Source organism: Phalangium opilio, unplaced genomic scaffold (assembly GCF_054372755.1).
Source record: "Phalangium opilio isolate 3A_F unplaced genomic scaffold, DU_Popi_V2 ptg000362l_1, whole genome shotgun sequence".
Taxonomy (NCBI): domain Eukaryota; kingdom Metazoa; phylum Arthropoda; class Arachnida; order Opiliones; family Phalangiidae; genus Phalangium; species Phalangium opilio.
The window spans coordinates 490868-516545 of NW_028324231.1; the positions used below are offsets into that span (position 1 = coordinate 490868).

Here is a 25678-nt window from a genome sequence, read left to right on the forward strand (position 1 = left end):
CGAATCTATGACGTTTCCGGCCCTACGTCACTTTGTGACAAGCTCTCAATGGCAACTTTATGAACTTAGGTAAACACCAAAGCAAACTTTGTTTAAGCGTAAAGGCCCGTTCAGACGACACTATTTTTCTCGCTACGCTCGCTGTGCTGAGCTCAGATTTTCTGGCTTCACCAGCCTTTAGAAAATTCACTGTTCACACGGACAAAATTTTCTCACTGTTGACATGCTGTTGACCTCGGTGAGGAAATTTTGTCCATGTGAACAGTGAATTTTCTAAAGGCTGGTGAAGCCAGAAAATCTGATGAGCTCAGCACAGCGAGCGTAGCAAGAAAAATAGTGTCGTCTGAACCGGCCTTTACCCTGGAGATCTCTCGGCTCGAGCTAGCTTACGAGTGCAAATAAATTTCGATCAGGCAAACTTATAAATATTAATGCCAGTTTTTATTTTCAAATAGGTGATTAGTCATAGGTGTCATCAAACCTTGAACGAAAATCGGTGGATGTCTCGTGAATTCCGCTCGTGCTAATAAACAACAAAGTGGGCAAGTTTATTTTTTACCGTCTTTAATATTCACGAGAGTGATAACTTATCGAAAGGGTTTAAACTGGTCGATAAGTTATCCCTTGCTTTATAACCAAAGACGGTAAAAAATAAACGTGCCCAGCTTGTTTTTTATTAGCACGAGCGGAATTCACGAGACATACACCGATTTTCGTTCAAGGCTTGATGACACACATAAATAATAGCCTATTCAGCTCTCGCGCTCTCATAGAACACACGAGGTTGACATCAACCCTTTAGACGATAGTTATCACTTGCGATAACTCGCTTAAAAAGTTAGAGAATTGCCCCCAATGTTTGAAAATAACGAGACACATTCTCATATGTCTTTAAGAAAATTTTATTTCACGTTGGTAAAATAAAATAAAACAGTTCAGTAAAGTACAAAAACTTTGAACAAATTTGTTAAAATATAATTTTGTTGAGAAAATGAAGAATACTTGAAATATTAATTTTTTTCTCTAATTGAACTAAATTGAACGCAATATTAAAAAAAACTTATTTTCGCAGGTACTTTACGATATCAGTGGGCAAACCGTAAACAACTGGTGCCGCTCCCACAACGTACCTCATTTTGCAGCTATTTCGACCACTGGTAATAGCTTTTCCCAGCTTAACACTGTAAGGAACTTCATCACTATCACCTTCTTGTTCCACAAGCCATTTATTGAACATTTCCAAAGTGAATTTTTCGATGTCGACATCTGTCACGTTCCATAAATTTCCCATCACCAGAGGACTGAAAAAAAAAAAAAATATATATATCGTTGATTTTTGAACAGCGAACCCCCTATGACGTCATAAAGTTCAACTGTTATTTTCAACTTTAATTTTAGAATTGAAAATGAAGCAGGGTAGCCTTTGCTTCTAAGAATACAGTTTTGATCTAACGATATCTAGCCTCAAAGTAAAGAAAAAAAATTCGGAATTTCCACTGTTTAAACTAGAACGCTTTTTTGCGCCATCTAGCGTTCAGAAGAAGATATACATATTAAGCAGTTGTTTAAATTATTGATTTTGCCATCTAGTGACTTCAAGTTAAAATATTTTTCTTTACTGTAGTATTGTTAAAGGGAATGAGAAGCTTCGTTTGAAAAACCTCTGATGTATATAACAAAAGATAGAATTTCATTCTGTGAAATCAAAAATATCAAGCTTTTAATTCTCCGATTTCTGGTTATTTGGCCGCAATATGCATTTGGAAATGCTTCGTATGAAATGATTTGATAACCACGTTTTATGAAAGGCTTCCCGTAGGCTGACGTCACAGATATATTTTTCACGCGAGATGGTGCCACTCTCTCTGCTATCACACCCAGAGTTTAGAATGGCGAGCAGCTCGAGACGCGTATAGGATTCCCGCACTTTTTCCCCCCTCACGTCATGGTGATATCATGAAACGGGCGAACAAGCTCGACAAAGACAAAATTATTGATATATATCGAAACGGAGTTTTCGTGATTTTTCAATGGAATATTTATTTTTAATTATAGTGATTGGCTTTTTTGGCATCCTCAGGATTGCCAGCTCGAAAAAAGAAACAGCGATCAGCATTCAACACGTAATTCTCGACAACTTTCTTGACAATGCTTTTAAGCAATTGTTTGAAGGACAGGTTTATACAAGAGTTGGATTTAAGTCCATTTCCCGAAAATAGCCTAAATACGTCTTTTAACTACCACTTCCTATTCAATCCGAAATTCCATGTATTTTGAGGTAATGAGGTGGCATTTGTTCATAGACTTACGCTAACACACGTAAACGTAAAATGTTTCACCCTATTTTAACTTACCATCCTCCTAGCAAATACATCAGGGCGATTCCAATGGGTTCAAGGCATCCCAAGTTACTGAGTTTCGCGCTACTGCAGCCCATCAAGACAACCGCTGCTCTACAGTTGTTTTGTTCAATCCGTTCTCGTCCGAGAAACACGCTGCCTGATCCGTGTCCACAGTAACTAATTTCATAGTTAAACAAAAACAATTTTAAGATGTTCGACTAAGTTACCAAAATCAGGTCACTTAATCAAACTATACATTTGAATTAAATAAATTTTGGTCCAAGAATAACCACGTTAAATTATTAGTAAAAAAGAGTTGAAAAGCACAAAATGAAATGGAACATGAAACACGTTAATAGCAGAGTTTCCGAGAAAACGCGAAAAACGTTAATAGCAGAGTTTCCGAGAAAACGCGAAAAACGTTAATAGCAGAGTTTCCGAGAAAACGCGAAAAACGTTAATAGCAGAGTTTCCGAGAAAACGCGAAAAACGTTAATAGCAGAGTTTCCGAGAAAACGCGAAAAACGTTAATAGCAGAGTTTCCGAGAAAACGCGAAAAACGTTAATAGCAGAGTTTCCGAGAAAACGCGAAAAACGTTAATAGCAGAGTTTCCGAGAACTATCAACCCTTTTTAGTGCCAATAGGTGTAAAATCATTCCAAAGAGTAAAATATGCTTATTTAGAGTTATCAATTTTCACGTTTTCAAGCAATAACCTTCTATCTATAACATGATAGGGAACAAACCCTAATTTCCCAATACGAAAATCAATAGGATTTGCATATCATAGGCATTTTAAATAGGTTACATAATCTGAATACACGCTAGTACTATTAATAGTATTAAAAGTCGAGTGTTCTCGACTGAACACTAGTTATACTTACAAATATAAATCGTAATTGGTAGCGGCTGTTATCACTTCTTGCGCTTCAGGAGCCTTACCCGTAATGCTTTCCCACGTGGCCCTACAAATAATGAAATAATGGTAAAATAGTCGTAAAATGTAGCATCAACTAAGTTGATTTTGTACACTTAATTAGGGAAAGGGAAAATATTTCCCAAATGCTATACCGCGAGATTTTCAGATCAACGCGTCAACGTGGGTCAAAAAGTAAATAGGGATCTATTTTGTCTTATCTACATAGTTTTTGACACATTAAAATCATATTTTCGCTAAACATTTTGGTCAGAAAGGGCAAAGCCAGATATAGAATTGTTTCAAACATACGCGGACGGGTACATAAGTTAATTATTTCACTACTAAAGAACATCAATATTACACGATGTTAATAAGGGCGGTAGGGCCAACGTACAGCGAGTTCTATGGACAACTTTGAGTCGAAAATGTTCCATGACATTTTGGCGTCCAGGCCATCGTTGACAAGTCATGATTAGAGTGTTTTAAGGATGACCCCTTCATAAAAGTAGCATCGCCATTCAAGACACTTCGATCATAATTTTAAACAGTGGACTTCAGCGCAAAATGTCATAAAATTTAAAATCGGTATTGTGGAATAAAAGTCAATGAAAAATATCGGATATGATAGCATATTAAATTAATCATAACCGAACAGGTCCAAAAATATAGGATTTTTATAGGGGAACCATTTAAAGAAAATAGTGTTTAAAGTTTCTTACGATTTGACGAAAGGTGTTAGTATAGCTTCGCAATTCGGGAGATTGGTATGGGGATTCACGATGGCGAAACCTTGAGTCGCATCCATCCCTTTCTTTAGCAAGCACAGCGGCTCCAATTCGTACGCTTTCAATTGCGTTTTCAAACATAACAGAGACGGAATTCGAAAAACGGAACTGTTTCGTAAAATCCTCATAGATTCCCAAGGAAAAATGTGCAGGTTCTACGATAAATTAGAAAGAACTTTTGTTTACTCGAAAAAAATAAGTAAGTTATATAAAAACGGTGTAAGTTTCTTTTAAGCAATCTGATATTACACGAACGTAACTCAGTTAACACAAAAATTAAGCGGTATGCAAAGATACTGCTTAGTATCAACCAGCCCAAAATAGCCTTTTCCAATAGAGCTATTTCAGAGGGGGTAATGGCTACGTCACCAATGCTATTTGCCCATAGAGAAAATCTGCACAAAATGGCCGCCCCGGTCCGCCAAAGGCAGGCCCAATTTTCGTAGCAGACGAAATTTTTCCCCCACTGAAATAGCTCTATACATTATTATCATCATAAGCTTACGTTAACTTTTAGTATGCAGGTTGATATTTATATCCCATAGACGGGCAAGGTTTTGAGGTTGAACATTTTTTCCACAATTGTTTAAAATGGCGGGCTCAAGGAATAACGTTGACTTTGGTCATTAAAGCAAATTACTCTTCCAGTGGTGCCCCTAACACGTTGGCCCCTGACCAAATTTTGGTAATATCCCTTACCATTATAAGGCATTTACCAGAACCCACTTCATCACACCTGGCTCATATTTAGCATTGCTCGAAGCATGGTTTGACATACCAAACGAAATCCCTGACATATCCCTAACCATTTAGGAATTTTTTTAAAATCCCTGACCTTTTAGGAATTTTTTAAATCCCTGACCTTTTAGGAATTTTTTAAATCCCTGACCTTTTAGGAATTTTTTAAATCCCTGACCTTTTAGGAATTTTTTAAATCCCTGACCTTTTAGGAATTTTTTAAATCCCTGACCTTTTAGGAATTTTTTAAATCCCTGACCTTTTAGGAATTTTTTAAATCCCTGACCTTTTAGGAATTTTTTAAATCCCTGACCTTTTAGGAATTTTTTAAATCCCTGACCTTTTAGGAATTTTTTAAATCCCTGACCTTTTAGGAATTGTTTTTAAATCCCTGACCTTTTAGGAATTGTTTTTAAATCCCTGACCTTTTAGGAATTGTTTTTAAATCCCTGACCTTTTAGGAATTGTTTTTAAATCCCTGACCTTTTAGGAATTGTTTTTAAATCCCTGACCTTTTAGGAATTGTTTTTAAATCCCTGACCTTTTAGGAATTGTTTTTAAATCCCTGACACATCCCTGATCTTTTAGGAATTTGTTTTTAAATCCCTGACATATCCCTGATCTTTTAGGAATTTTTTTTAAATCCCTGACACATCCCTGATCTTTTAGGAATTTGTTTTTAAATCCCTGACACATCCCTGATCTTTTAGGAATTTGTTTTTAAATCCCTGACACATCCCTGATCTTTTAGGAATTTGTTTTTAAATCCCTGACACATCCCTGATCTTTTAGGAATTTGTTTTTAAATCCCTGACATATCCCTGATCTTTTAGGAATTTGTTTTTAAATCCCTGACATATCCCTGATCTTTTAGGAATTTTTTTTAAATCCCTGACATATCCCTGATCTTTTAGGAATTTTTTTTAAATCCCTGACATATCCCTGATCTTTTAGGAATTTTTTTTAAATCCCTGACACATCCCTGATCTTTTAGGAATTTGTTTTTAAATCCCTGACACATCCCTGATCTTTTAGGAATTTGTTTTTAAATCCCTGACATATCCCTGATCTTTTAGGAATTTTTTTAAATCCCTGACATATCCCTGATCTTTTAGGAATTGTTTTTAAATCCCTGACATATCCCTGATCTTTTAGGAATTGTTTTTAAATCCCTGACATATCCCTGATCTTTTAGGTATTTTTTTTAAATCCCTGACATATCCCTGATCTTTTAGGAATTGTTTTTAAATCCCTGACATATACCTGATCTTTTAGGTATTTTTTTTTAAATCCCTGACATATCCCTGATCTTTTAGGAATTGTTTTTAAATCCCTGACACATCCCTGATCTTTTAGGAATTTTTTTAAATCCCTGACACATCCCTGATCTTTTAGGAATGTTTTTAAATCCCTGATCTTTTAGGAATTTTTTTAAATCCCTGATCTTTTAGGAATTTTTTTAAATCCCTGACATATCCCTGATCTTTTAGGAATTTTTTTTTAAATCCCTGACATATCCCTGATCTTTTAGGAATTTTTTTTTAAATCCCAGACATATCCCTGATCTTTTAGGAATTTTTTTTAAATCCCAGACATATCCCTGATCTTTTAGGAATTGTTTTTAAATCCCTGACATATCCCTGATCTTTTAGGTATTTTTTTTTAAATCCCTGACATATCCCTGATCTTTTAGGAATTGTTTTTAAATCCCTGACACATCCCTGATCTTTTAGGAATTTTTTTTAAATCCCTGACACATCCCTGATCTTTTAGGAATTTGTTTTTAAATCCCTGACACATCCCTGATCTTTTAGGAATTTGTTTTTAAATCCCTGACACATCCCTGATCTTTTAGGAATTTGTTTTTAAATCCCTGACACATCCCTGATCTTTTAGGAATTGTTTTTAAATCCCTGACCTTTTAGGAATTTGTTTTTAAATCCCGGACACATCCCTGATCTTTTAGGAATTTGTTTTTAAATCCCTGACATATCCCTGATCTTTTAGGAATTTTTTTTAAATCCCTGACACATCCCTGATCTTTTAGGAATTTGTTTTTAAATCCCTGACACATCCCTGATCTTTTAGGAATTTGTTTTTAAATCCCTGACACATCCCTGATCTTTTAGGAATTTGTTTTTAAATCCCTGACACATCCCTGATCTTTTAGGAATTTGTTTTTAAATCCCTGACACATCCCTGATCTTTTAGGAATTTGTTTTTAAATCCCTGACATATCCCTGATCTTTTAGGAATTTGTTTTTAAATCCCTGACACATCCCTGATCTTTTAGGAATTTGTTTTTAAATCCCTGACATATCCCTGATCTTTTAGGAATTTTTTTTAAATCCCTGACACATCCCTGATCTTTTAGGAATTTGTTTTTAAATCCCTGACACATCCCTGATCTTTTAGGAATTTGTTTTTAAATCCCTGACATATCCCTGATCTTTTAGGAATTTGTTTTTAAATCCCTGACACATCCCTGATCTTTTAGGAATTTGTTTTTAAATCCCTGACATATCCCTGATCTTTTAGGAATTTGTTTTTAAATCCCTGACATATCCCTGATCTTTTAGGAATTTTTTAAATCCCTGACATATCCCTGATCTTTTAGGAATTTTTTTAAATCCCTGACATATCCCTGATCTTTTAGGAATTTTTTTAAATCCCTGACATATCCCTGATCTTTTAGGAATTGTTTTTAAATCCCTGACATATCCCTGATCTTTTAGGTATTTTTTTTAAATCCCTGACATATCCCTGATCTTTTAGGAATTGTTTTTAAATCCCTGACACATCCCTGATCTTTTAGGAATTTTTTTTAAATCCCTGACACATCCCTGATCTTTTAGGAATTTTTTTTAAATCCCTGACACATCCCTGATCTTTTAGGAATGTTTTTAAATCCCTGACATATCCCTGATCTTTTAGGAATTGTTTTTAAATCCCTGACATATCCCTGATCTTTTAGGAATTTGTTTTTAAATCCCTGACATATCCCTGATCTTTTAGGAATTTGTTTTTAAATCCCTGACATATCCCTGATCTTTTAGGAATTTTTTTAAATCCCAGACATATCCCTGATCTTTTAGGAATTTTTTTTAAATCCCAGACATATCCCTGATCTTTTAGGAATTGTTTTTAAATCCCTGACATATCCCTGATCTTTTAGGAATTTGTTTTTAAATCCCTGACATATCCCTGATCTTTTAGGAATTTGTTTTTAAATCCCTAACACATCCCTGATCTTTTAGGAATTTTTTTAAATCCCAGACATATCCCTGATCTTTTAGGAATTTTTTTTAAATCCCAGACATATCCCTGATCTTTTAGGAATTTTTTTTAAATCCCAGACATATCCCTGACCTTTTAGGAATTTTTTTAAATCCCTGACATATCCCTGATCTTTTAGGAATTGTTTTTAAATCCCTGACATATCCCTGATCTTTTAGGTATTTTTTTTAAATCCCTGACATATCCCTGATCTTTTAGGAATTGTTTTTAAATCCCTGACACATCCCTGATCTTTTAGGAATTTTTTTTAAATCCCTGACACATCCCTGATCTTTTAGGAATGTTTTTAAATCCCTGACATATCCCTGATCTTTTAGGAATTGTTTTTAAATCCCTGACATATCCCTGATCTTTTAGGAATTTGTTTTTAAATCCCTGACATATCCCTGATCTTTTAGGAATTTGTTTTTAAATCCCTGACATATCCCTGATCTTTTAGGAATTTTTTTAAATCCCAGACATATCCCTGATCTTTTAGGAATTTTTTTTAAATCCCAGACATATCCCTGATCTTTTAGGAATTGTTTTTAAATCCCTGACATATCCCTGATCTTTTAGGAATTTGTTTTTAAATCCCTGACATATCCCTGATCTTTTAGGAATTTGTTTTTAAATCCCTAACACATCCCTGATCTTTTAGGAATTTTTTTAAATCCCAGACATATCCCTGATCTTTTAGGAATTTTTTTTAAATCCCAGACATATCCCTGATCTTTTAGGAATTTTTTTTAAATCCCAGACATATCCCTGACCTTTTAGGAATTTTTTTAAATCCCTGACATATCGCTGACCTTTTAGGAATTTTCTTTTAAATCCCTGACTTATCCAGGATTTTCAGGTTCCCTACAAACCCAGCAAGACGATTTTGAGCATCTATGGTCAGTAGCCCTATCTTGGAACACTTTCTCAAACTTTTTGGAAAGTCAGATTTTTCAGTAACAAATAAGTTACTGAAGTGAACAAGCAGACCATTACATTAAGTTTGAACTATTGCCGATCGATTGCACCCATTTTCAGATTGCTAAGACGCGTACTTTTCCTGCAGAATGGGTTTTAAAAAAGATCGATTTCAGCCCTAACTTGGAACAGTTCGTCCTAAATTGGAACGCCCCCGTCCTAATTTGGAACACCCCGTCCTAATTTGGAACACCCTAATTTGAATACGAAAATGTCCGTGTTTTCGCAACTAATAATAAGCAAATATAATTTGTTAGCGATGCTACGACCATCTAGCGACCAACGCTTTCCATTTTATACCTGTACATATATTTTAAAGGGCACTGAGTGTCATCTGCTTAAAGCTTCAAAAATTGGCGCGCTGTCAGTTCATTACGGTTAAACATTGTAAATTAAATGCACTCTAACGGTATTTCGAATGAAATAATTACCAAGTTAGATCAAAGTAACCTACACTGTTATGTTTTTGTGGCGTAATTGTGTCGAATCTACATTTTACATCAAATGAGTCATGATACGGTGTTTGAAACCCAATATCACTAGGCGAAACATGCTAAATCAGCTAAAATTGGCATCACGTTTATGACTAAATCTGGACACTGGGCTGATAATACCCGTATCTTTTCCGCATCTTAATCTACGCTTACGGGACCAAAAGTATTAAACAGGTAATGAATCAACGCATCTTCTAAGGTCTTTTTGTTGTCCTTTAGTGAGTAAAACATTAGTTATGGATGTAAAAAGATAGATTAAATTTTCGTGTTTCGGGGTGTTCCATTTTAGGCAAATGAGGACATATTTTCTATTCGAGTTTTCTCAATAATTTTTGGGCCTAACCTGGCGTTTAAAGTGTTTAATTTGAAGAGAAAGATCCGAAGTTTTCAATGGAATCATTTTCGTAAGCCTATGTTTCTCCCATTGGCCGTGAAAGCTTATTTCCCGAGACCCATGGGAGAACTTTCCCTTCATTTTGGAAAAAATAAATTATGCAAAATATGAGGTTGTCTAATTATGCTTGTATCTTCTCTGGATTTTATGATAGAGTCTCGAGGGCGTGTTTTATGGATAGAGGGATGTTCATTCTTCCAAATGAGCCCTTAAAATATTAATTTGAAGCTCTCAAACTTAAGTTATGACGATTTTAAGAAAAGTGTTCCAAATTAGAGCTGTTCCAAATTAGGGCAGCTGACCCTATATCCAACAGACAGGCCTAATAATAAACCAGTTGGGATGGAATATGTCCCCAAAAACCTTTTAAAATGGCTAAGAGCCCAAAAAGTAACAAAAATGTCCTACCAGGGATAGATTTAATTTTAGAAGTAGGAATGGAGAACAGAGTAATAATGTGGGCGCGCGTGAAAGTCCCGGACCCCCTTCCACGGGACGGAGGGGTATGAAAAAAGAGGCGGGTCATAGTGAAAGTGTTAAAAATGAATTACGTATTTTTCGCCGTCCCCGTCACCAACGTCATCAAAACGTAGTTTAAGTGAGCCAATAAGATAATTTAAACTTTTCGTTGCGTGTTGGAGGGAGAGGTTCTATACTGCTCTATGGGTCGGACTGAAATAAATACTTACCGTTCTCCATTCCTACTTCTAAAATTAAATCTATCCCTGGTCCTACTAAATAGTAAAAAAACGAAGGTCCTATTTACTTTGTCCAGAATGAGGAAAACTGGATGCCTCTTGTGATCAGTCTTGATATTTTTAAGATGCGAGAACAAAGACTCTCTTAATTCAAGGAACGTTTGTGGGCATGTTACGTCAAAGAGTTCAGCCACAGCCTCAAGACACTCTTCTCGACTAATGACAGAACCAGCTGCCATTAGAACCTGCAATACAATTGGTGGAAAAAGATTCGTCTCACCTTGTTAGAGAATTTAATCTCCCCTCTGGGTGTCTATCACCAGAAGGGGATAATAGAAGAAGGATGACACAATGTATCCTCTTAATACTTCAATTATGTAACGTCATTCTTCTCAGACACACCCCTTTTTTTACTTTCCCGCTAATCAAACATCAGACGGGAATCGCACCGTGCTATGGTCAATTCTATAATTGTTTGGTATTTACTAAATCCCCAGCAATAAACCCACAAACCTTGATTGTCTTGACGTGTGACAAAAATCCACAAGTTGCCAAATCAGAGACCTACACGGGTCGAGTTTTTCAGGCCGAGGTCCGAGTGTATAGTTAATTTTCTGGCCCGGCCCGTTACATGCATTAACAGCTAGGGTTCATACAAATTTCCCTGAGCTTTCCAGGTATTTCCCTATATACTTCCCTGAATTTTCCAGGTTTTCCCGTATATAGAGTATCCCATGGAGCAAATTTTAACAAAGGAAGGGGGGGGGGGCAAATAGGACTATAACATACTCAAAGGACATCCCCGTATCTCTAATATAAGCAGAGTTATGAGCCTCCAAAGTATAGTGTAATGTTAATCCTATGGAGGGGATGTTTATGAACATTCTGCTTAATTACTCGGCCCCTGTTTGTCGCAAATTTCCCCGAGGTTTTTGTTAACTATTTATTTCTCTGATTTTTTCAGGTTTTCCCGGTTTGTATGAACCCTGATTAACCAAGAACTACCCGATACATTGCATGAATTGAACAGGCCCGGCCCATAACGCGTAGTGCAGTTATAATTTTCATATTTTTTAACATAACATCAATGAATTGAATTCATATTCGCTTTAGCGTCGTGTATTATCAAATGTGGATGAGAGGGAAAGTATGACAATGGCCATAGAGTCTGTGTTAAAAAACGCGGACATCAAAGTTTCGCCAATAACTATTTAGTTTACTAGTGACTGATGGACTTGCAAACTCGCAACTGAAAGTAGTTCAGACATTTATGCTCCTTGGTTTAACCATAACCCACTCGATCACGCGCATCACGACGCAAGCTGCTCGCGCTATAGCTAAATTACCGAGATTTGTTTTAAACGTATCTAGTTTTAGGGACCGTCCATAAACTACGTCACACTCTTATGGGGGGGGAGGGGGTTTCTAAATTTGTGACGGTCCGTGACAAGGGGGAGGGAGGTGGTTCTTCGATGCGTGACGTCACATTTAGCATTGATTTTGTTACGAAGTCAGTAAGAGGCCGATTGGCTCTCTTATGTTATAGAAGAAGAAAGACAACATTCCATAGTCCACCGTTACAATAATTTACCAAAATTTTTATTCCATCATCGCTTAAACCGTAGAAAATTATGCAATTATCAACTATTTACACTTTTATATAGGCAATTTAAATAGCGCATTTAAAATAAAGAGCGTAAACTCTCTTATGTCTCTGTTTATTCGCCCCTATTACTTGTGAGGATGAATCAAATCCCCTTCTGATCGAAATGGTTTTGATTCTTTGGCAAATTTTCTAAATCTCAAGCTCGATTAGTCTGTTTTCGGTGACAGTGTCGAAACCTAAAAAGTGTACCCCTTTAACTAAGCTTTATGGAACTTTTTTGAAGCTTATAAAAAGCACATCCAGACATTAAAATTCTAAAGGTCAATCAGAGGGAAAAAGCTTAAAACGGAAGAGAACTTGAATTTTCAGCCGAGCAAAATATTTCTGAGGGGGCGGCATATCACTCAAGAAATTAATCAAATTAAATTTGTAAATTAAGACAAATCATAGTGCGGAGGGGGGGGGGTTAAAGAAATGTGACGTGGTTTTTAGGGGAGGGGTCTGAGAAAAGCGTGACGAAGTGTGATCTGGGGGGACGGGGGGGGTCAGAAAATGCTTTTTTTCGCGTGACGTAGTTTATGGACGGTCCCTTATGCGCTCTTCTATTGCTTCGATAACCTTATTTAAATCCATTCTATACCTTCAAATAGCTTTTAAAACATTACCAGCTACTCTGTCCTGACTACAAACACAAATCGAGGAACTTCTAGCATACACAATAGCAGACGACGGTAACCGCGTCACCGCGAATTAACACAAGACCTATTTTAAGGGAGTGAACAGGCCCAGTATAGCTACGCCAATAAAACGGTCAACTACGGCGAAACTCTGATGACTCGGCTTTTGGCCATTTTCATACTTTTCCTCTCATCCACTTCTGCTACTATTCATTTCTTTTGATAATAGTTCGTCACATTTGTTCTTAGATGCTTACACCTTTCATTTGAATTTTGGATTAAATGAGAATCAAGTTCGGCCCGGTCCGAATTTTGAAAAATGAGCCAAAGCCCAGCCCCTTAATTTCCAAAATATGAAAAGCCCGACCCGGCCCGATAAAGTTTCCAAATGTGGAAAGCCCGGCTCTGACGCTAATAGAGTAAAGATGAGGGAACTATTTATCTCGTATGTGATTCGGTTTAGTAACCTTGCTCCAAATGTTGGGAATGATGTTGGGAGGAATGACGTTACACTTACCACGCTTAGTGCAGTAGACTTCTCTCGAAGAGACATATTATATACTTCTGATATCACTTACCTCGAGACTCTCTGGGGACTTGCAAACAATATCTCTGTTTTTGCAATCGCGAAGAAACTTCCTACACGCTTGCTTCCCTTGAAGGGCTTCGGCATCGGAAATGGGTTTTCCAAGTATGAAACACTTGTAGAACCTCAACCAATGAGTCTCCAATTCCCCGCAAAGTCCCTGGAAATTTAATTACATCGAATTAAGCAATTAGATATTAAAAAAAAAGTTAAAAACTATTTCTTGAAATTATAATCAAAGTTGACATTGATTTTTTCCGTCAAAATTCCCTGATTTTTTCCAGGTTTTCGCCTGACCTTTTAAAGCAAAGCGCGAGTCTACTGGGATCCCCTACAAGGCGACCTTCCTCGCGAACTAATCCCGACCATTTCCACACCCGTATTCAAAATCCCAAACATTTCCACCGATTTTCAAGGAATTTCCAGATGCTGTGGAAAAAATACTATTTACTGACCTCTAATTCGGTGTCCAATCTTTTTCTTTCATCCCACCACTTCCTTGGTTCAACCTTTGTAAGTGAATTGTTATTTCTAACAAAGAAGTTCTTGAAATTTTGCCAAAACGAATAACGAAACTGAAACCAACAAATGTTATCAAAGTATACGTTAATAATAATAATTAGTAAAAATTTAAACGAGTAATTCTGAAAGGGAGAATAAGTTCTCTACAGAATTGTTACAGGATAGGCCTATATAGTTTTTCTTTGTTCCTTGCAATTGGCGAGCTAGAGCGGAAACAGCCTTACAACTCCAAAAAAATTTAAAATTCGCAGCACATTGGATTAAGAGTGGACAATGAATTTCAGGGTGACAATATAATTTACTTTTAAGGTTATAAAAGGGAGGGTGAAGTGGAAAATAAAGTGATTATTTATCGATTCTACTTCCAATTATGAGACCAATCTGCGTTAGTGAAACATTCCGGAAATACAGTCTCCGAATGATCTTAAAATTCAAATTAAGATTAGATTTAAGGATAATTTGAAATAAGCCCCTCCGACCAATCACGTAACGCCTTGCTTTTACGTTAACAAAATTCTCGTGGCACGTACCATGTCTCGCGCCACGATGGTCAAAGTTTATCAAATCTCGAGCTAATTTCATTCGACACGGAGCGAGCGTGCCACGAGCATCTTGTTAACAAAAAGGCAGGGAGTTACCCCATTGGTCGAAGGTACTTATTTAAAATTATCCATGAAATCGGAGACTGTATTTCCTGGATATTTCACTATGCAGATTGGTCATATAATTAGTAGAAGAATCGATAAAAATCACTTGATTTTCCACTTCACCCTTCCTTTAACTAGATAACCGCTGGTCAGAATTGTATAAAATTTCAAATACGTGTACTTATAAGATTACAAATAAAAAAATCCAATAATTAGCCTCCTCAATTTAAACCTACTTCAGAAATTCAACATTCCACAAATGGAAATTAAGTGTCATACGTAATGTTATTACGAATATCAGAAGTAAAATAAGGGACTAGAAGTAACGAGCTCAAGCATTGATAGTAGATCCTGGCACTAGTGAACAAATTTGAGCATTTTATGCCACCGCTTCCCACGCGCCAACAACAGAGAGAGAAAAAAATTGGTCGAGTTCCAAAAAAATTGGTCCTATCCCCTACCCCTCAAGCTAAAGCGGCGGAACACGGACGAAGCGGGTGCTTGAATCTAGTTCGGCCGTCTACCGCCGCGAGCGTCTCACGTTTTGGAGAGGGAAATTCAGAAACCGCTACCAGAGGGCCAACCGTTGCTGCCTTGTCAAGAATATTCACTTTCGCCGAGTGAAGAATTTGGTTACCTCGATACTTCTAGTCCCTTATCTTACTTCCGCGAATATTTATAATGCGAGCGGTATTTACCTGTTCATCAGTAACCTCTACGATATTGACAAGTGGCTTCTTATTTTTAGCATAGCGAGTTACGACTAACGGAAGCGTTTCGTTTATCCTGCTGTCGTACATGATTGGATGACAAGTTAGTAAGTTTATCTGTACAACAGTCCAGTCTAGAAACATAATAAAAATTAAGAAGTTTGGTTAAAGGCAAACAGAAATAACAAAATACAGGGTACAGAAATTTTTGCAAAATGAGACAGTTTAATGAGTACCAAAAATGGTCACAGGAGCGAAGTCATGTTACAGGGTTCATACAACTTTTGGAAAACAAATTTCCCTGAATTTTCCAGGTTTTTCCCGTATATGGAGTATCCTATGGAGCCAATGTTAACGAAATTTCCCCTGAGGTTTTTGTCAACTATTTATTTCCCTGAATTTTCCAGGTTTGTATGAACCCTGGAAGTTAAGTGGGTTTTATTTGCGATTTTCAGTCAGCAACGTCATCAAAACGTAGTTTTAGTTAGCCAATGAGATAATTTAAAATTTTCGTTACGTGTCGGAGGGAGGGGCTCTATACTGGGCTGAGTTGGACTGAAGTAAAGACTAACCGTTGTCTATTCCTACTTCTCATAATACATGGATCCCTGGTTCAATTACTTGATAATTACCTGGTGGAATGAAATCAGTCTCTAGTGAACTGGTTTCCTTTTCTTGATATAATTCCATGTACAAAGTTTCTTCTTTGGTGGTTTGACTAAGATTAACCTTGGGCTTATTGTTAAACCTATAGAAAAAAATTATTTCATTTAGTTTCGCTTTCCCTTTAAAGGGAGAGTGAATAAGAAAAGTTGGGAAACCAAAATAAAACCTCTCCTAATCGATTGACTATTAAGAGGTTTTTCTTAAATATAACTGATATTAATTATTTTAATCGTCATTAATTTACCTTAATTCTAGTTTAATTGTTTTAAGAAACTTTATTCCTAAAATAATTTTAAACATAGCTATTGTTGACGTTTAAATTCAAGCGTATGCCTCTTTAAGAATTTTTGGAAATCTAAGTAAGTCCTGACTGACCCAGCCCAAACCGCTTGCCCTAGAAGGCTGAAAATTTGCAGGAACGTTACTCATAAGTAGCAGGCGCGTACTAAGAAAGATTTCCCCCAATCAGCCGCCATCTTAAAAAATGGCGCCCAGAAATGTAAAAAAAATCTTCTCTATGCAACAAAGTCCGCAGCGCTTCAACCGATTTCGCAAATATTTAGTACGCTGGTTTCCTTTAACCTATAGAGGGGCTGAAATGGTCTTTTGGGTTCGATTTGTTGCCATCTTTTTAAATGGCGGCCAAAAACTTAAAAACCCTTCTTTATGGAAGATAATGTCCGCGTGAAAAGTAATAAAAACTGCGTGTCCCTAGGGGCTGACGGGCAACGCCGAGTGCCTTCGCTCTAGCTAGGGTGCTACAAAAATATTAGTCGAATCAGTAAAATCTACCGGCCCATTCTTTATATCATCAAAAACGGATTTATGCACTAAGAACGTGGGATCATAGCTTTAGCCTCTGGTACCATCCTCGCATACTTTATTGGGAAACTTCGTCTGCTTATATTTTGACTCCACCCACAAATTCTGTATATCGCGACTTCTAGAGATCGAAAACGTCATTCTTATCTCTATTTTCGTGGTTAAATATTTCTTTTCGAAATTGCGCCAGTGGTAAAAAAGCAAAATGGACAACAATGCGATATAACTCCCAATTTAGTGGAATTAAATTTTAAAGTTAAGAATATAAATAATTGATGTTTCTTTTTTTAAGTATCTAGTTTTTCTTTCTTTGTATATTTAAGCACGAAAATAGAGATAAAAGTGACATTTTCGATCTCTAGAATTAAGTCGCGATATACAGAATTTGTGGGTGGAGTCAAAATATAAGCTGACGACGTTTCTCAATAATGTATGCGAGGATGGGTAGTGAATTTGCTACCTTCAACGTTCTTCTCACATAAATCCGTTTTTGATATCATTTTGATGGAAGTTCTTATTACACGCGAGCGACGCCGCCCGGCGCCCGGGTAACAGCCAGTAGAGCATATAAATTATAAAAAGGTTTATGAATCCTAATTCCTAACTATATTATTTTTAAAAGAAAACTGTCAAGAGACACTTTTCAAAAGTCGGGGGTACCATAGTGTTTGAACCTTATTATTTTATATATTTTTGTTCTAATAATCTTTCATTATACTAAATGCATTAGAACATTGTTCTCTAGACATTTGATTAATCACATATTAATTAAATACCTTGATATCTGGAGAGTGCTACTCCAAAGTTGATGTAACATAGAGGAGACACTGTTGCTAATTTCATAACCAGCTTGAGAAAATCTTTCACTCTGAAATAAATATGAAACCATAAATTTGCGCATCTTACAAACCTTACAGAAAAGTATGCGCTTTATCGATAAAAAACATTTGTCGTCAATATTAATAGTACCCTAAGTTCATAAGATATGTTCCATAATTTTGTCAATAGTAAGCAGGGTTCATACAACTTTTGGAAAACAAATTTCACTGAGATTTCCAGGTTTCTCCCCACATAATTCCCTGAATTTTCCAGAGTTACGAGCCTCCAAAGTTTAGTGTAACGTTATTCCTATGGAGGGGGTTGCTTGTTTACGTTTTGCTTAATTACTCGGCCCCTGTTTGTCGTAGCCCTAAGTTTTTAGTATGGTTGGGTGGGGGACAAATTGAACTATAACATACTAAAAGGACATCCCCCTATGTCTAGTAGAACCAGAGTTATGAGCCTCCAAAGTATAGTGCAATGTTAATCCTATGGAGGATCTGTTATATTAACATTTTACTCGGCTCCAGTTTGTCGTAGCCCTAAGTTTTTAGTATGGTTGGATGGGGGGCAAATAGGACTGTAACATACTCAAAGGACATCACCGTATCTCTAATATAACCAGAGTTATGCGCCTCCAAAGTATAGTGTAATGTTAATAATATGGAGGGTATGTTCACGAACATTTTGCTTAATTACTCGGCCCCTGTTTGACGCAACCCCAAACCTTTGGTATAGAAGGATGGGGGACAAATTAGACTAAACCATACTCAAAGGGCATCCCCCTATCTCTAGAAGAATCAGAGTTATACGCCTCGAAGGTTGAGTGAACCGCTTTTCCCATGGAGGGAGGTAAGTTTGTTTACGTTTTGCTTAATTACTTGGCCCCTGTTTGTCGTAGCCCAAAGTTTTTAGTATGGTTAGATGGGGGACAAATTGCACTATACCATACTCAAAGGACATCCCCCTATCTCTAGTAGAAACAGAGTTACGAACCTGCAAAGTTTATTTTCAAAAATCATAGTTGGGTTAGCCAAACGAGTGAGAGAGGGTGGGTTAGCTAAAGGAGAGAGCCCTGTTTGTCGTAGCCCTAAGCTTTTAGTATGGTTGGATGGGGGACAAATTGGACTATAACATACTCAAAGGACATCCCCGTATCTCCAATGGTTTCTATACGCTTTTGGTATCTCTAATAGAACCAGAGTTATGAGCCTCCAAAGTATAGTGTAATGTTAATCCTATGGAGGGAATGTTCACGAACATTTTGCTTAATTACTCGGCCCCTGTTTGACGCAAAGTTCCCCTAATTTCCCTTAATTTTACTAAAAATTCGTAATTTCCCCTGAGGTTTTTGTCAACTATTTATTTCCCTGATTTTTCCAGATTTGTATGACCCCTGGTAGGGCTGTCAGAAACCGCCCGCTTTAAACGAAAACCGGTTTTTTTCAACTCCGGAGCACCGGTTTTTTAATTCTTCGGTTTTTAGAATGAAAGCAATCTACCACTATGGAGCAATATCAAAGGATACATAGATGCGTATATTACGCGTTATTACATTAAAGCAACTTTCTATCTCACTTCAAGAAAATTACTCCATCTATGGAGTAATTTTCTTTACAGTCCCTTTAATATAAGAATTCAATAGAGTTATCTCAATTGTGACGTCAGTACCTAGGTAAAACATCACGGGCTTAGCTTTAGCAGTGGGTGGCCATGTTTGGTACCGTTTCGGTTCCATAGGGAGCTAACTGGCTGACGTCACGCAGCCCCTCTCTGGTTGGAATTTTTGCGCGTAGAATACAGTTTCCAACCGTAAGGGGGGATGAAACTCCAGTAAGAGATAGAAGGGTGTGGCATTTCAGGGTCAGAACCATGGATAAAGAATGCGCGTGCGGAAATTTGTTTACACTCTACAGGATAGGCAACTCTCTATCTCGGACGACAGCTTACTCTGTATATACTCAGTTTCAACATCGGTTGTCAGCACGCGCAAAACTAGGTCTCTATGTAACGTAGCTTTGTACGTGCTGTCAAGAAACAAAAAACTTCAGGATCTTCAGGATTTAAAATTTTTTAGCTCGAGTGCACGGACCTCTAGGCCTTAGTTTCAAATATGTGTAGTAGACTGTAGGCATTTTCACACGTATGTGAAACTAAGGCCTAGAGGTCCGTGCACTCTAGCTAAAAAAAACTCGCGGATATTTTAGATCCTGAAGTTTTTCGTCTCTTGTCAGCACGCACAAAGCTACGTTACATAGAGACCTAGCTTTACGCGTGCTGACAACCATTGTTGTTACAGAGTATATGGAGAATAAGTTTTCGCTCGAGATAGGGAGTTGCCGATCCTATAGCGTGAAAACAAATTTCCGTACGCGCATTCTTTATGCATGGTCAGAACTGTTAGCTCACTATGGGCAAATAGCACGGGTGACGTCACACTAGTTCTTGCAAATTTCTCGAGAAAGCCGCTTCCTATCCTAACTACTCCGAAATTTAATAAAAATCTCTGTGGTTTAACATTATGACATGGTATTTATTTATAGAGCTACGCAAGCCCACGTAGATGTAATAATATGTAAGTGTAATGTAATGTTTCTTATTAGATTCAATTAAGTTTAAAGTAAAAAACGCAAAAAAAAAAGAAATAATTAGCAAATTTTATAAAACTTGCAACTTACTTGATAATAAACAAGCGCCAGAAGGAAGTTGATTTGCCCATAGAGAACACAATCGGGATAATGTTGCATAACACTTTGAGCTTTCAAAAGCAACGTCTCCAATATCTTCCCGACTAAATAATTAAAAATTAAAAATAAATATTATTAAAAGAAACAAAATATGTATAATTATTATATACACTACACATAATTCTAAACTTCCAAAGGGAAAGAACCACGTTCCAATTTACACGTTAACTTTAAATCAAAGGCCATGAAAAGAGGGTCTAAAATTTGCTAGCAGTTTGAGATTCTCATTTAATTTTAGCAAAAGCAAGATAAGGGACTAGAAGTATCGAGGTAACCAAATTCTTCACTCGGCGAAAGTGAATATTCTTGATAAGACACCAACGGTTGGCCCTCTGGTAGCGGTTTCTGAATTTCCCCTCCAAAACGCGAGACGCTCGCGGCGCTAGACGGCCGAACTAGATTCAAGCACCCGCTTCGTCCGTGTTCCGCCGCTTTAGGTTGAGGGGTAGGGGATAGGACCAATTTTTTTTCTCAGTCTAGTAGGCGCAGGCAGTGTTGTTCTTGGCAGTACAATTGTACTTTTTTAAAGTCTTCAGTACGAAAAGTACGATCCTATGAAAAACATTAACATGTACAAAAATGGGCCAAGCCTCGCTCGTGCCCTCTCCGCCGTAAAACGTTCTGAGATCCCATGTAGAGCCAAGTCTGCCTTTTGTTCTCATTCAATCGCCAATTGAACAAATATGTTATAAATTAAGTCCTTTTCCTAATTAATAACCAATATTCTTTGACTCTATCATTATTACACATCTTTGTTCGTATCAAAAATATCGTGACTTGCCAATCGCAAGTAAGTAATATTTAAAGGAAGTCGAGGGGATATTCACTAAATCGTTGCCGATTTTAAAATAATCGAAGGGATATTCACTAAATCGTTTATGGTCGTGGGGATACGTACAAGTTTATAAGGCGAGTTATGCATAACCTTATGTACACGTTTATAAGGTAATTACCTGCGCTTGCCAAGTCACGATATTTTTGATACGAACAAAGATGTATAATAATGATAGAGTCAAAGAATATTGGTTATTAATTAGGAAAAGGACTTAATTTATAACATATTTGTTCAATTGGCGATTGAATGAGAACAAAAGGCAGACTTGGCTCTACATGGGATCTCAGAACGTTTTACGGCGGAGAGGGCACGAGCGAGGCTTGGCCCATTTTTGTACATGTTAATGTTTTTCATAGGATCTCACTTCTTTTTGTAGACCCTCTCGTTATACTTCGGTAGTTATATTAAAACAAGACCCTCTCGTGGTACTTCGTTTGCCAATATAATCGCTAACGTTTGTCCATATTTACGATGAATTACCCCTTTCGACCCGCAGAGGATATGCAATAACGATTCTACGCGATATCCTAATATAAGAATGTAGCATTAGTTACGACTCATTTCTTTTAAACTACTACTCCTATTAGCTTTAATATACATTTAACTTTCGGTTAACTTTGGACCATTACGTCCTTTCATCAAGAACACACACTATTTCTGTTGAAAAGACGGCAGCGCCATCTAGTTTTAAAATAAAGAACTAAAGAACAATTTTATAAAAATTTCGGGATGTTTTAATTTTTCTGTGCTTTATAAAATAAATGAAAACTAAATCATGAATTTTAAGTTTCTATCTCCCCTAGAAGTACCTTAGAATTTTGATGATCGGTGAGTGAGTGAGTGAGTGAGTGACAAAATAAGGTAAATTTCACCTGCGATATTTCGAAAAGTATATAGGGTAGGAACTTGAAATTTGGAAACTATAGCTAGGATTGACAGTCCTCGCGGCAAGCAAAATTTCAGACTTTTACCTGTACCCATCACGAAGTTACAGTGGGCTTAAAAGTGCCACGAGTTGCTTCGAGAAAAGGATGTCAGTGCTCGACTTGGCTGGGAGCACTGCCGTGCTCCCAGATTTGATGTTTGAAAGTACGTTTTCAAATTCCATTTTTTAACATTAGCGTCTATGGGACGAAAATTACGCCGCTAGATGGCGCCAAAAGCTTTTCGTTGAGGGGGACGGAAATTTTCCTACCCCCAAGGGGAAAAAGTACGTTTTCAAAAAGCCTCCCATTGTGTTAGTACGTTTTACTATTGAGGAAAAGTACGTTTCCAAAAATCAAAGGAACAACACCGGGCGCAGGGATGGAAGCGGCATGAAGTCCTCAAATTTGTTCACTAGTGCCAGGATCTATTACCAATGCTACTCTAGCTCTTTACTTCTTTCTAGTCCCTTATCTCACTTCGGATTTTAGTTAATTAACAAGTTGAGCAACCAAAATAAACCTCTCCGAGACGAGACGCAATCAAGAGGTTTTTCTTGAATAATTAAGTAAATATAATTACCCAGCGCAGAAGAGCAATTATTTTATCAACAGCGCGGCTCAATGACTTAATTTTTATTATCGACGCTTGGGGCGGCTAGGCCTCGGCATACAATTATCATTTGTATCAATAATGCTGGTCCTATCCTCTAAAGCAAAGCGCGGGTCACATGGTTCCCCCCCTTAAACTTGACTTTCCTAACGAACTCCAGTTTTGGCTTGGCCAAGGCAGGAGGCATTTGTGGGCGGGATTTACAATTTTTTTTTTTTTTTGTTTTAAAAAGCTGGCTAGCTAATTGGGCACGCATAAATCCCGCCCACTAGCCTTCGCCAAGCTAAACCCAGTGTTCAGCAGGAAGGCCACCTAGGGGATCCACTGGACCCGCGCTTAGCTTTCAGATATGCCTGGAAACTGAAACTAGATAGGCATGCAACTCTAACAACCGTAATTACTCCTTTAAAGAGTGCTTATACCTATTAGCCCACAGGGGGTTTTTTTTTTTTTTTTAAATATCGTAGTATTAGAAAACTCACCATTTTCCCAACTATCATTAGGCGCTTGCTCCTTGGTGACGTCATCTTCAAATATCCTGAAAGCCCTAAATTGTTCATCTTTTTGAGCATTTCTGACTGGACGGTTCGCCGCCGCACCTTGACTGGCTTTGGTCGGTGCATCAGATTCACTCTGGCGCTCATCAGATCGAATTATTTCCCGCGTTAATCGCCCAGACCTCATAACTCTAAAACATTAATGACTTACAATTACACACCTCTTAAATTTTTATTTAATTATTTCCACAATTATTTGGAAATTTCACGCATATTACGATTTTTAAGAGAGAAAATTTAGGGACTTTGTAAACGGTTTGTTACTGCAATCTTGCCTTAAAGCAGGAATAGAGAACGGTTAGTCTTTACTTCAGTCCGAGTCAGAGCCCCTCCCTTCAACACGAAACGAAAATTCTAAATTATCTCATTGGCTCACTTAAACTACGTTCTGATGACGTTCCGGACGGGGACGGCAAAAAAATACGTAGCTCTATTTTACCTCTGCCGCTATGACCTGCCTCTTCTTTCATACCCCCCTTCCCGGGCGTCCTGGGGAAGGGGGTCGTGGACTTTCAAGCGCGCGGCCAGTATACCCTGTTTTCTATTCCTGCTTCTAAAATTACATCTATTACCGCTTAAATTAAAGCATTTAAGTCGTAATTCTCGTTTTTTTTTACTAGTAAGCTAGCGTTCGAAACAAGCAAATAGAAATATATGCTTAATCTATATAAATCGAAGCCCTAACCACTTGCCCTAGAAGGCTGAAAATTTGCAGGAACGTTACTCATAAGTAGCAGGCGCGTACTAAGAAAGATTTCCCCCAATCAGCCGCCATCTTAAAAAATGGCGCCCAGAAATGTAAAAAAAATCTTCTCTATGCAACAAAGTCCGCAGCGCTTCAACCGATTTCGCAAATATTTAGTACGCTGGTTTCCTTTAACCTATAGAGGGGCTGAAATGGTCTTTTGGGTTCGATTTGTTGCCATCTTTTTAAATGGCGGCCAAAAACTTAAAAACCCTTCTTTATGGAAGATAATGTCCGCGTGAAAAGTAATAAAAACTGCGTGTCCCTAGGGGCTGACGGGCAACGCCGAGTGCCTTCGCTCTAGCTAGGGTGCTACAAAAATATTAGTCGAATCAGTAAAATCTACCGGCCCATTCTTTGTATCATTTTGATGGTAGTTCTTATTACACGCGAGCGACGCCGCCCGGGTAACAGCTAATCTTACCTAGTACATAAGTTGCTCAAAAGATGAAACCAAACAAAAACTACCAATATTTAAAAAAATTCATATAATTTAGGCTTTTAACCTCGCATTCAAAAGCGTTGATGAGACAATTTAATTAAACCACTAATATACAATTTGTTTTTACCTGTCACTTGATTGAGCTTTGGGTTTGGGTTTGGTTGTCCAGCTTGTTTTAGGAGTTGGCTTTCGAAATTCGAAAGTTTCGTCATCACTCGATGAGAAATCACTATAAACATATGTATATACATGTTTGTTCAAACGAGTTGTCTTACTAGGCTAGTTGACTTGAAGTTACCGTAAAAGCAACAATTAATTTAGAAGCCAGTCATTTTAAATCCCCTGATACTATTTTGAAAAATACATTACCACTTAAAGCAAAGCGCGGGCCACGTGGTTCCCCTACAAGTTGACTTTCCTTACGAACTCCCGTTTTGCCTTGGCAAAGCTAGAGGCATTTGTGGGCGGGATTTATACATGGACGTATAAATCCCGCCCACTAGCCTTTGCCAAGCCAAAGACGGAGTTCAGGAGGAAAGTACCCTTGTAGGGGATCCACTGGAACCGCGCAATGCTTTAAAGCAAGGCGTTGGTCACGTGGTTCCCCTACAAGTTGACTTTCCTTACGAACTCCCGTTTTGGCTTGGCAAAGATAGAGGCATTTGTGGGCGGGATTTATACATGGACGTATAAATCCCGCCCACAAATGCATCCTGTCTTCGTTAAGTCAAAACTGGAGTTCGTAAGGAAAGTAAGCTTGTGGGGGAACCACGTGACCCGCTCTTTGCTTCAAAGGAAATATAATGAAATCGCCAAACAAACATTTCTAATCGATTTAAATTTATGAAACAACAAAGCAAAAGCTAACCTACCCCCCCCCCCCAAAATATTTGCCTAAAAATTTTCGACAAAATATTTACTTGCTTCCAGTTAATAGATCTACCTCAGAAGCCTTAGTGTGACGTCACTCGTGCTATTTTCCCATAGAACCAAAGCGATACCAAACAAGGCCGCCCACTGCCAAAGCTAAACCCGTGACGTTTCACCTGGGCACTGATGTCACAACTGAGATAGCTCTATTTGAGCATGGATTAACTAACGCCAGGGAGGAGAAATGTAGAGGAGTGGCCAAAGGTA

At 37.5% G+C, this 25678-nt stretch overlaps 1 protein-coding gene and 1 long non-coding RNA gene across 2 annotated transcripts in view; one reads left to right on the top strand and one right to left on the bottom strand.

Moving 5' to 3' along the window:
• Window positions 1–878: 878 nt before the first annotated feature.
• Window positions 879–25678, bottom strand: part of LOC149597321 (uncharacterized) — a 48110-nt gene continuing 23310 nt past the window's right edge. Inside the window, exons 14-26 of the mRNA XM_089861047.1 lie at window positions 24669–24770; window positions 23280–23485; window positions 20358–20470; window positions 17637–17728; window positions 16005–16120; window positions 15361–15506; window positions 13949–14068; window positions 13486–13653; window positions 10693–10869; window positions 3981–4201; window positions 3227–3307; window positions 2355–2519; window positions 879–1301 (exon numbers count right to left, since the gene is read on the bottom strand). Of these exons, the coding sequence (XP_089717173.1) occupies window positions 1061–1301; window positions 2355–2519; window positions 3227–3307; window positions 3981–4201; window positions 10693–10869; window positions 13486–13653; window positions 13949–14068; window positions 15361–15506; window positions 16005–16120; window positions 17637–17728; window positions 20358–20470; window positions 23280–23485; window positions 24669–24770 (1948 nt within the window). The 3' untranslated portion in view covers window positions 879–1060. The remainder of the gene's footprint in view (window positions 1302–2354; window positions 2520–3226; window positions 3308–3980; window positions 4202–10692; window positions 10870–13485; window positions 13654–13948; window positions 14069–15360; window positions 15507–16004; window positions 16121–17636; window positions 17729–20357; window positions 20471–23279; window positions 23486–24668; window positions 24771–25678) is intronic.
• LOC149597322 (uncharacterized) lies at window positions 9264–10032 on the top strand. The gene is made up of 2 exons (XR_016379228.1): window positions 9264–9706; window positions 9822–10032. It is a non-coding gene; the product is annotated as an uncharacterized LOC149597322 (long non-coding RNA).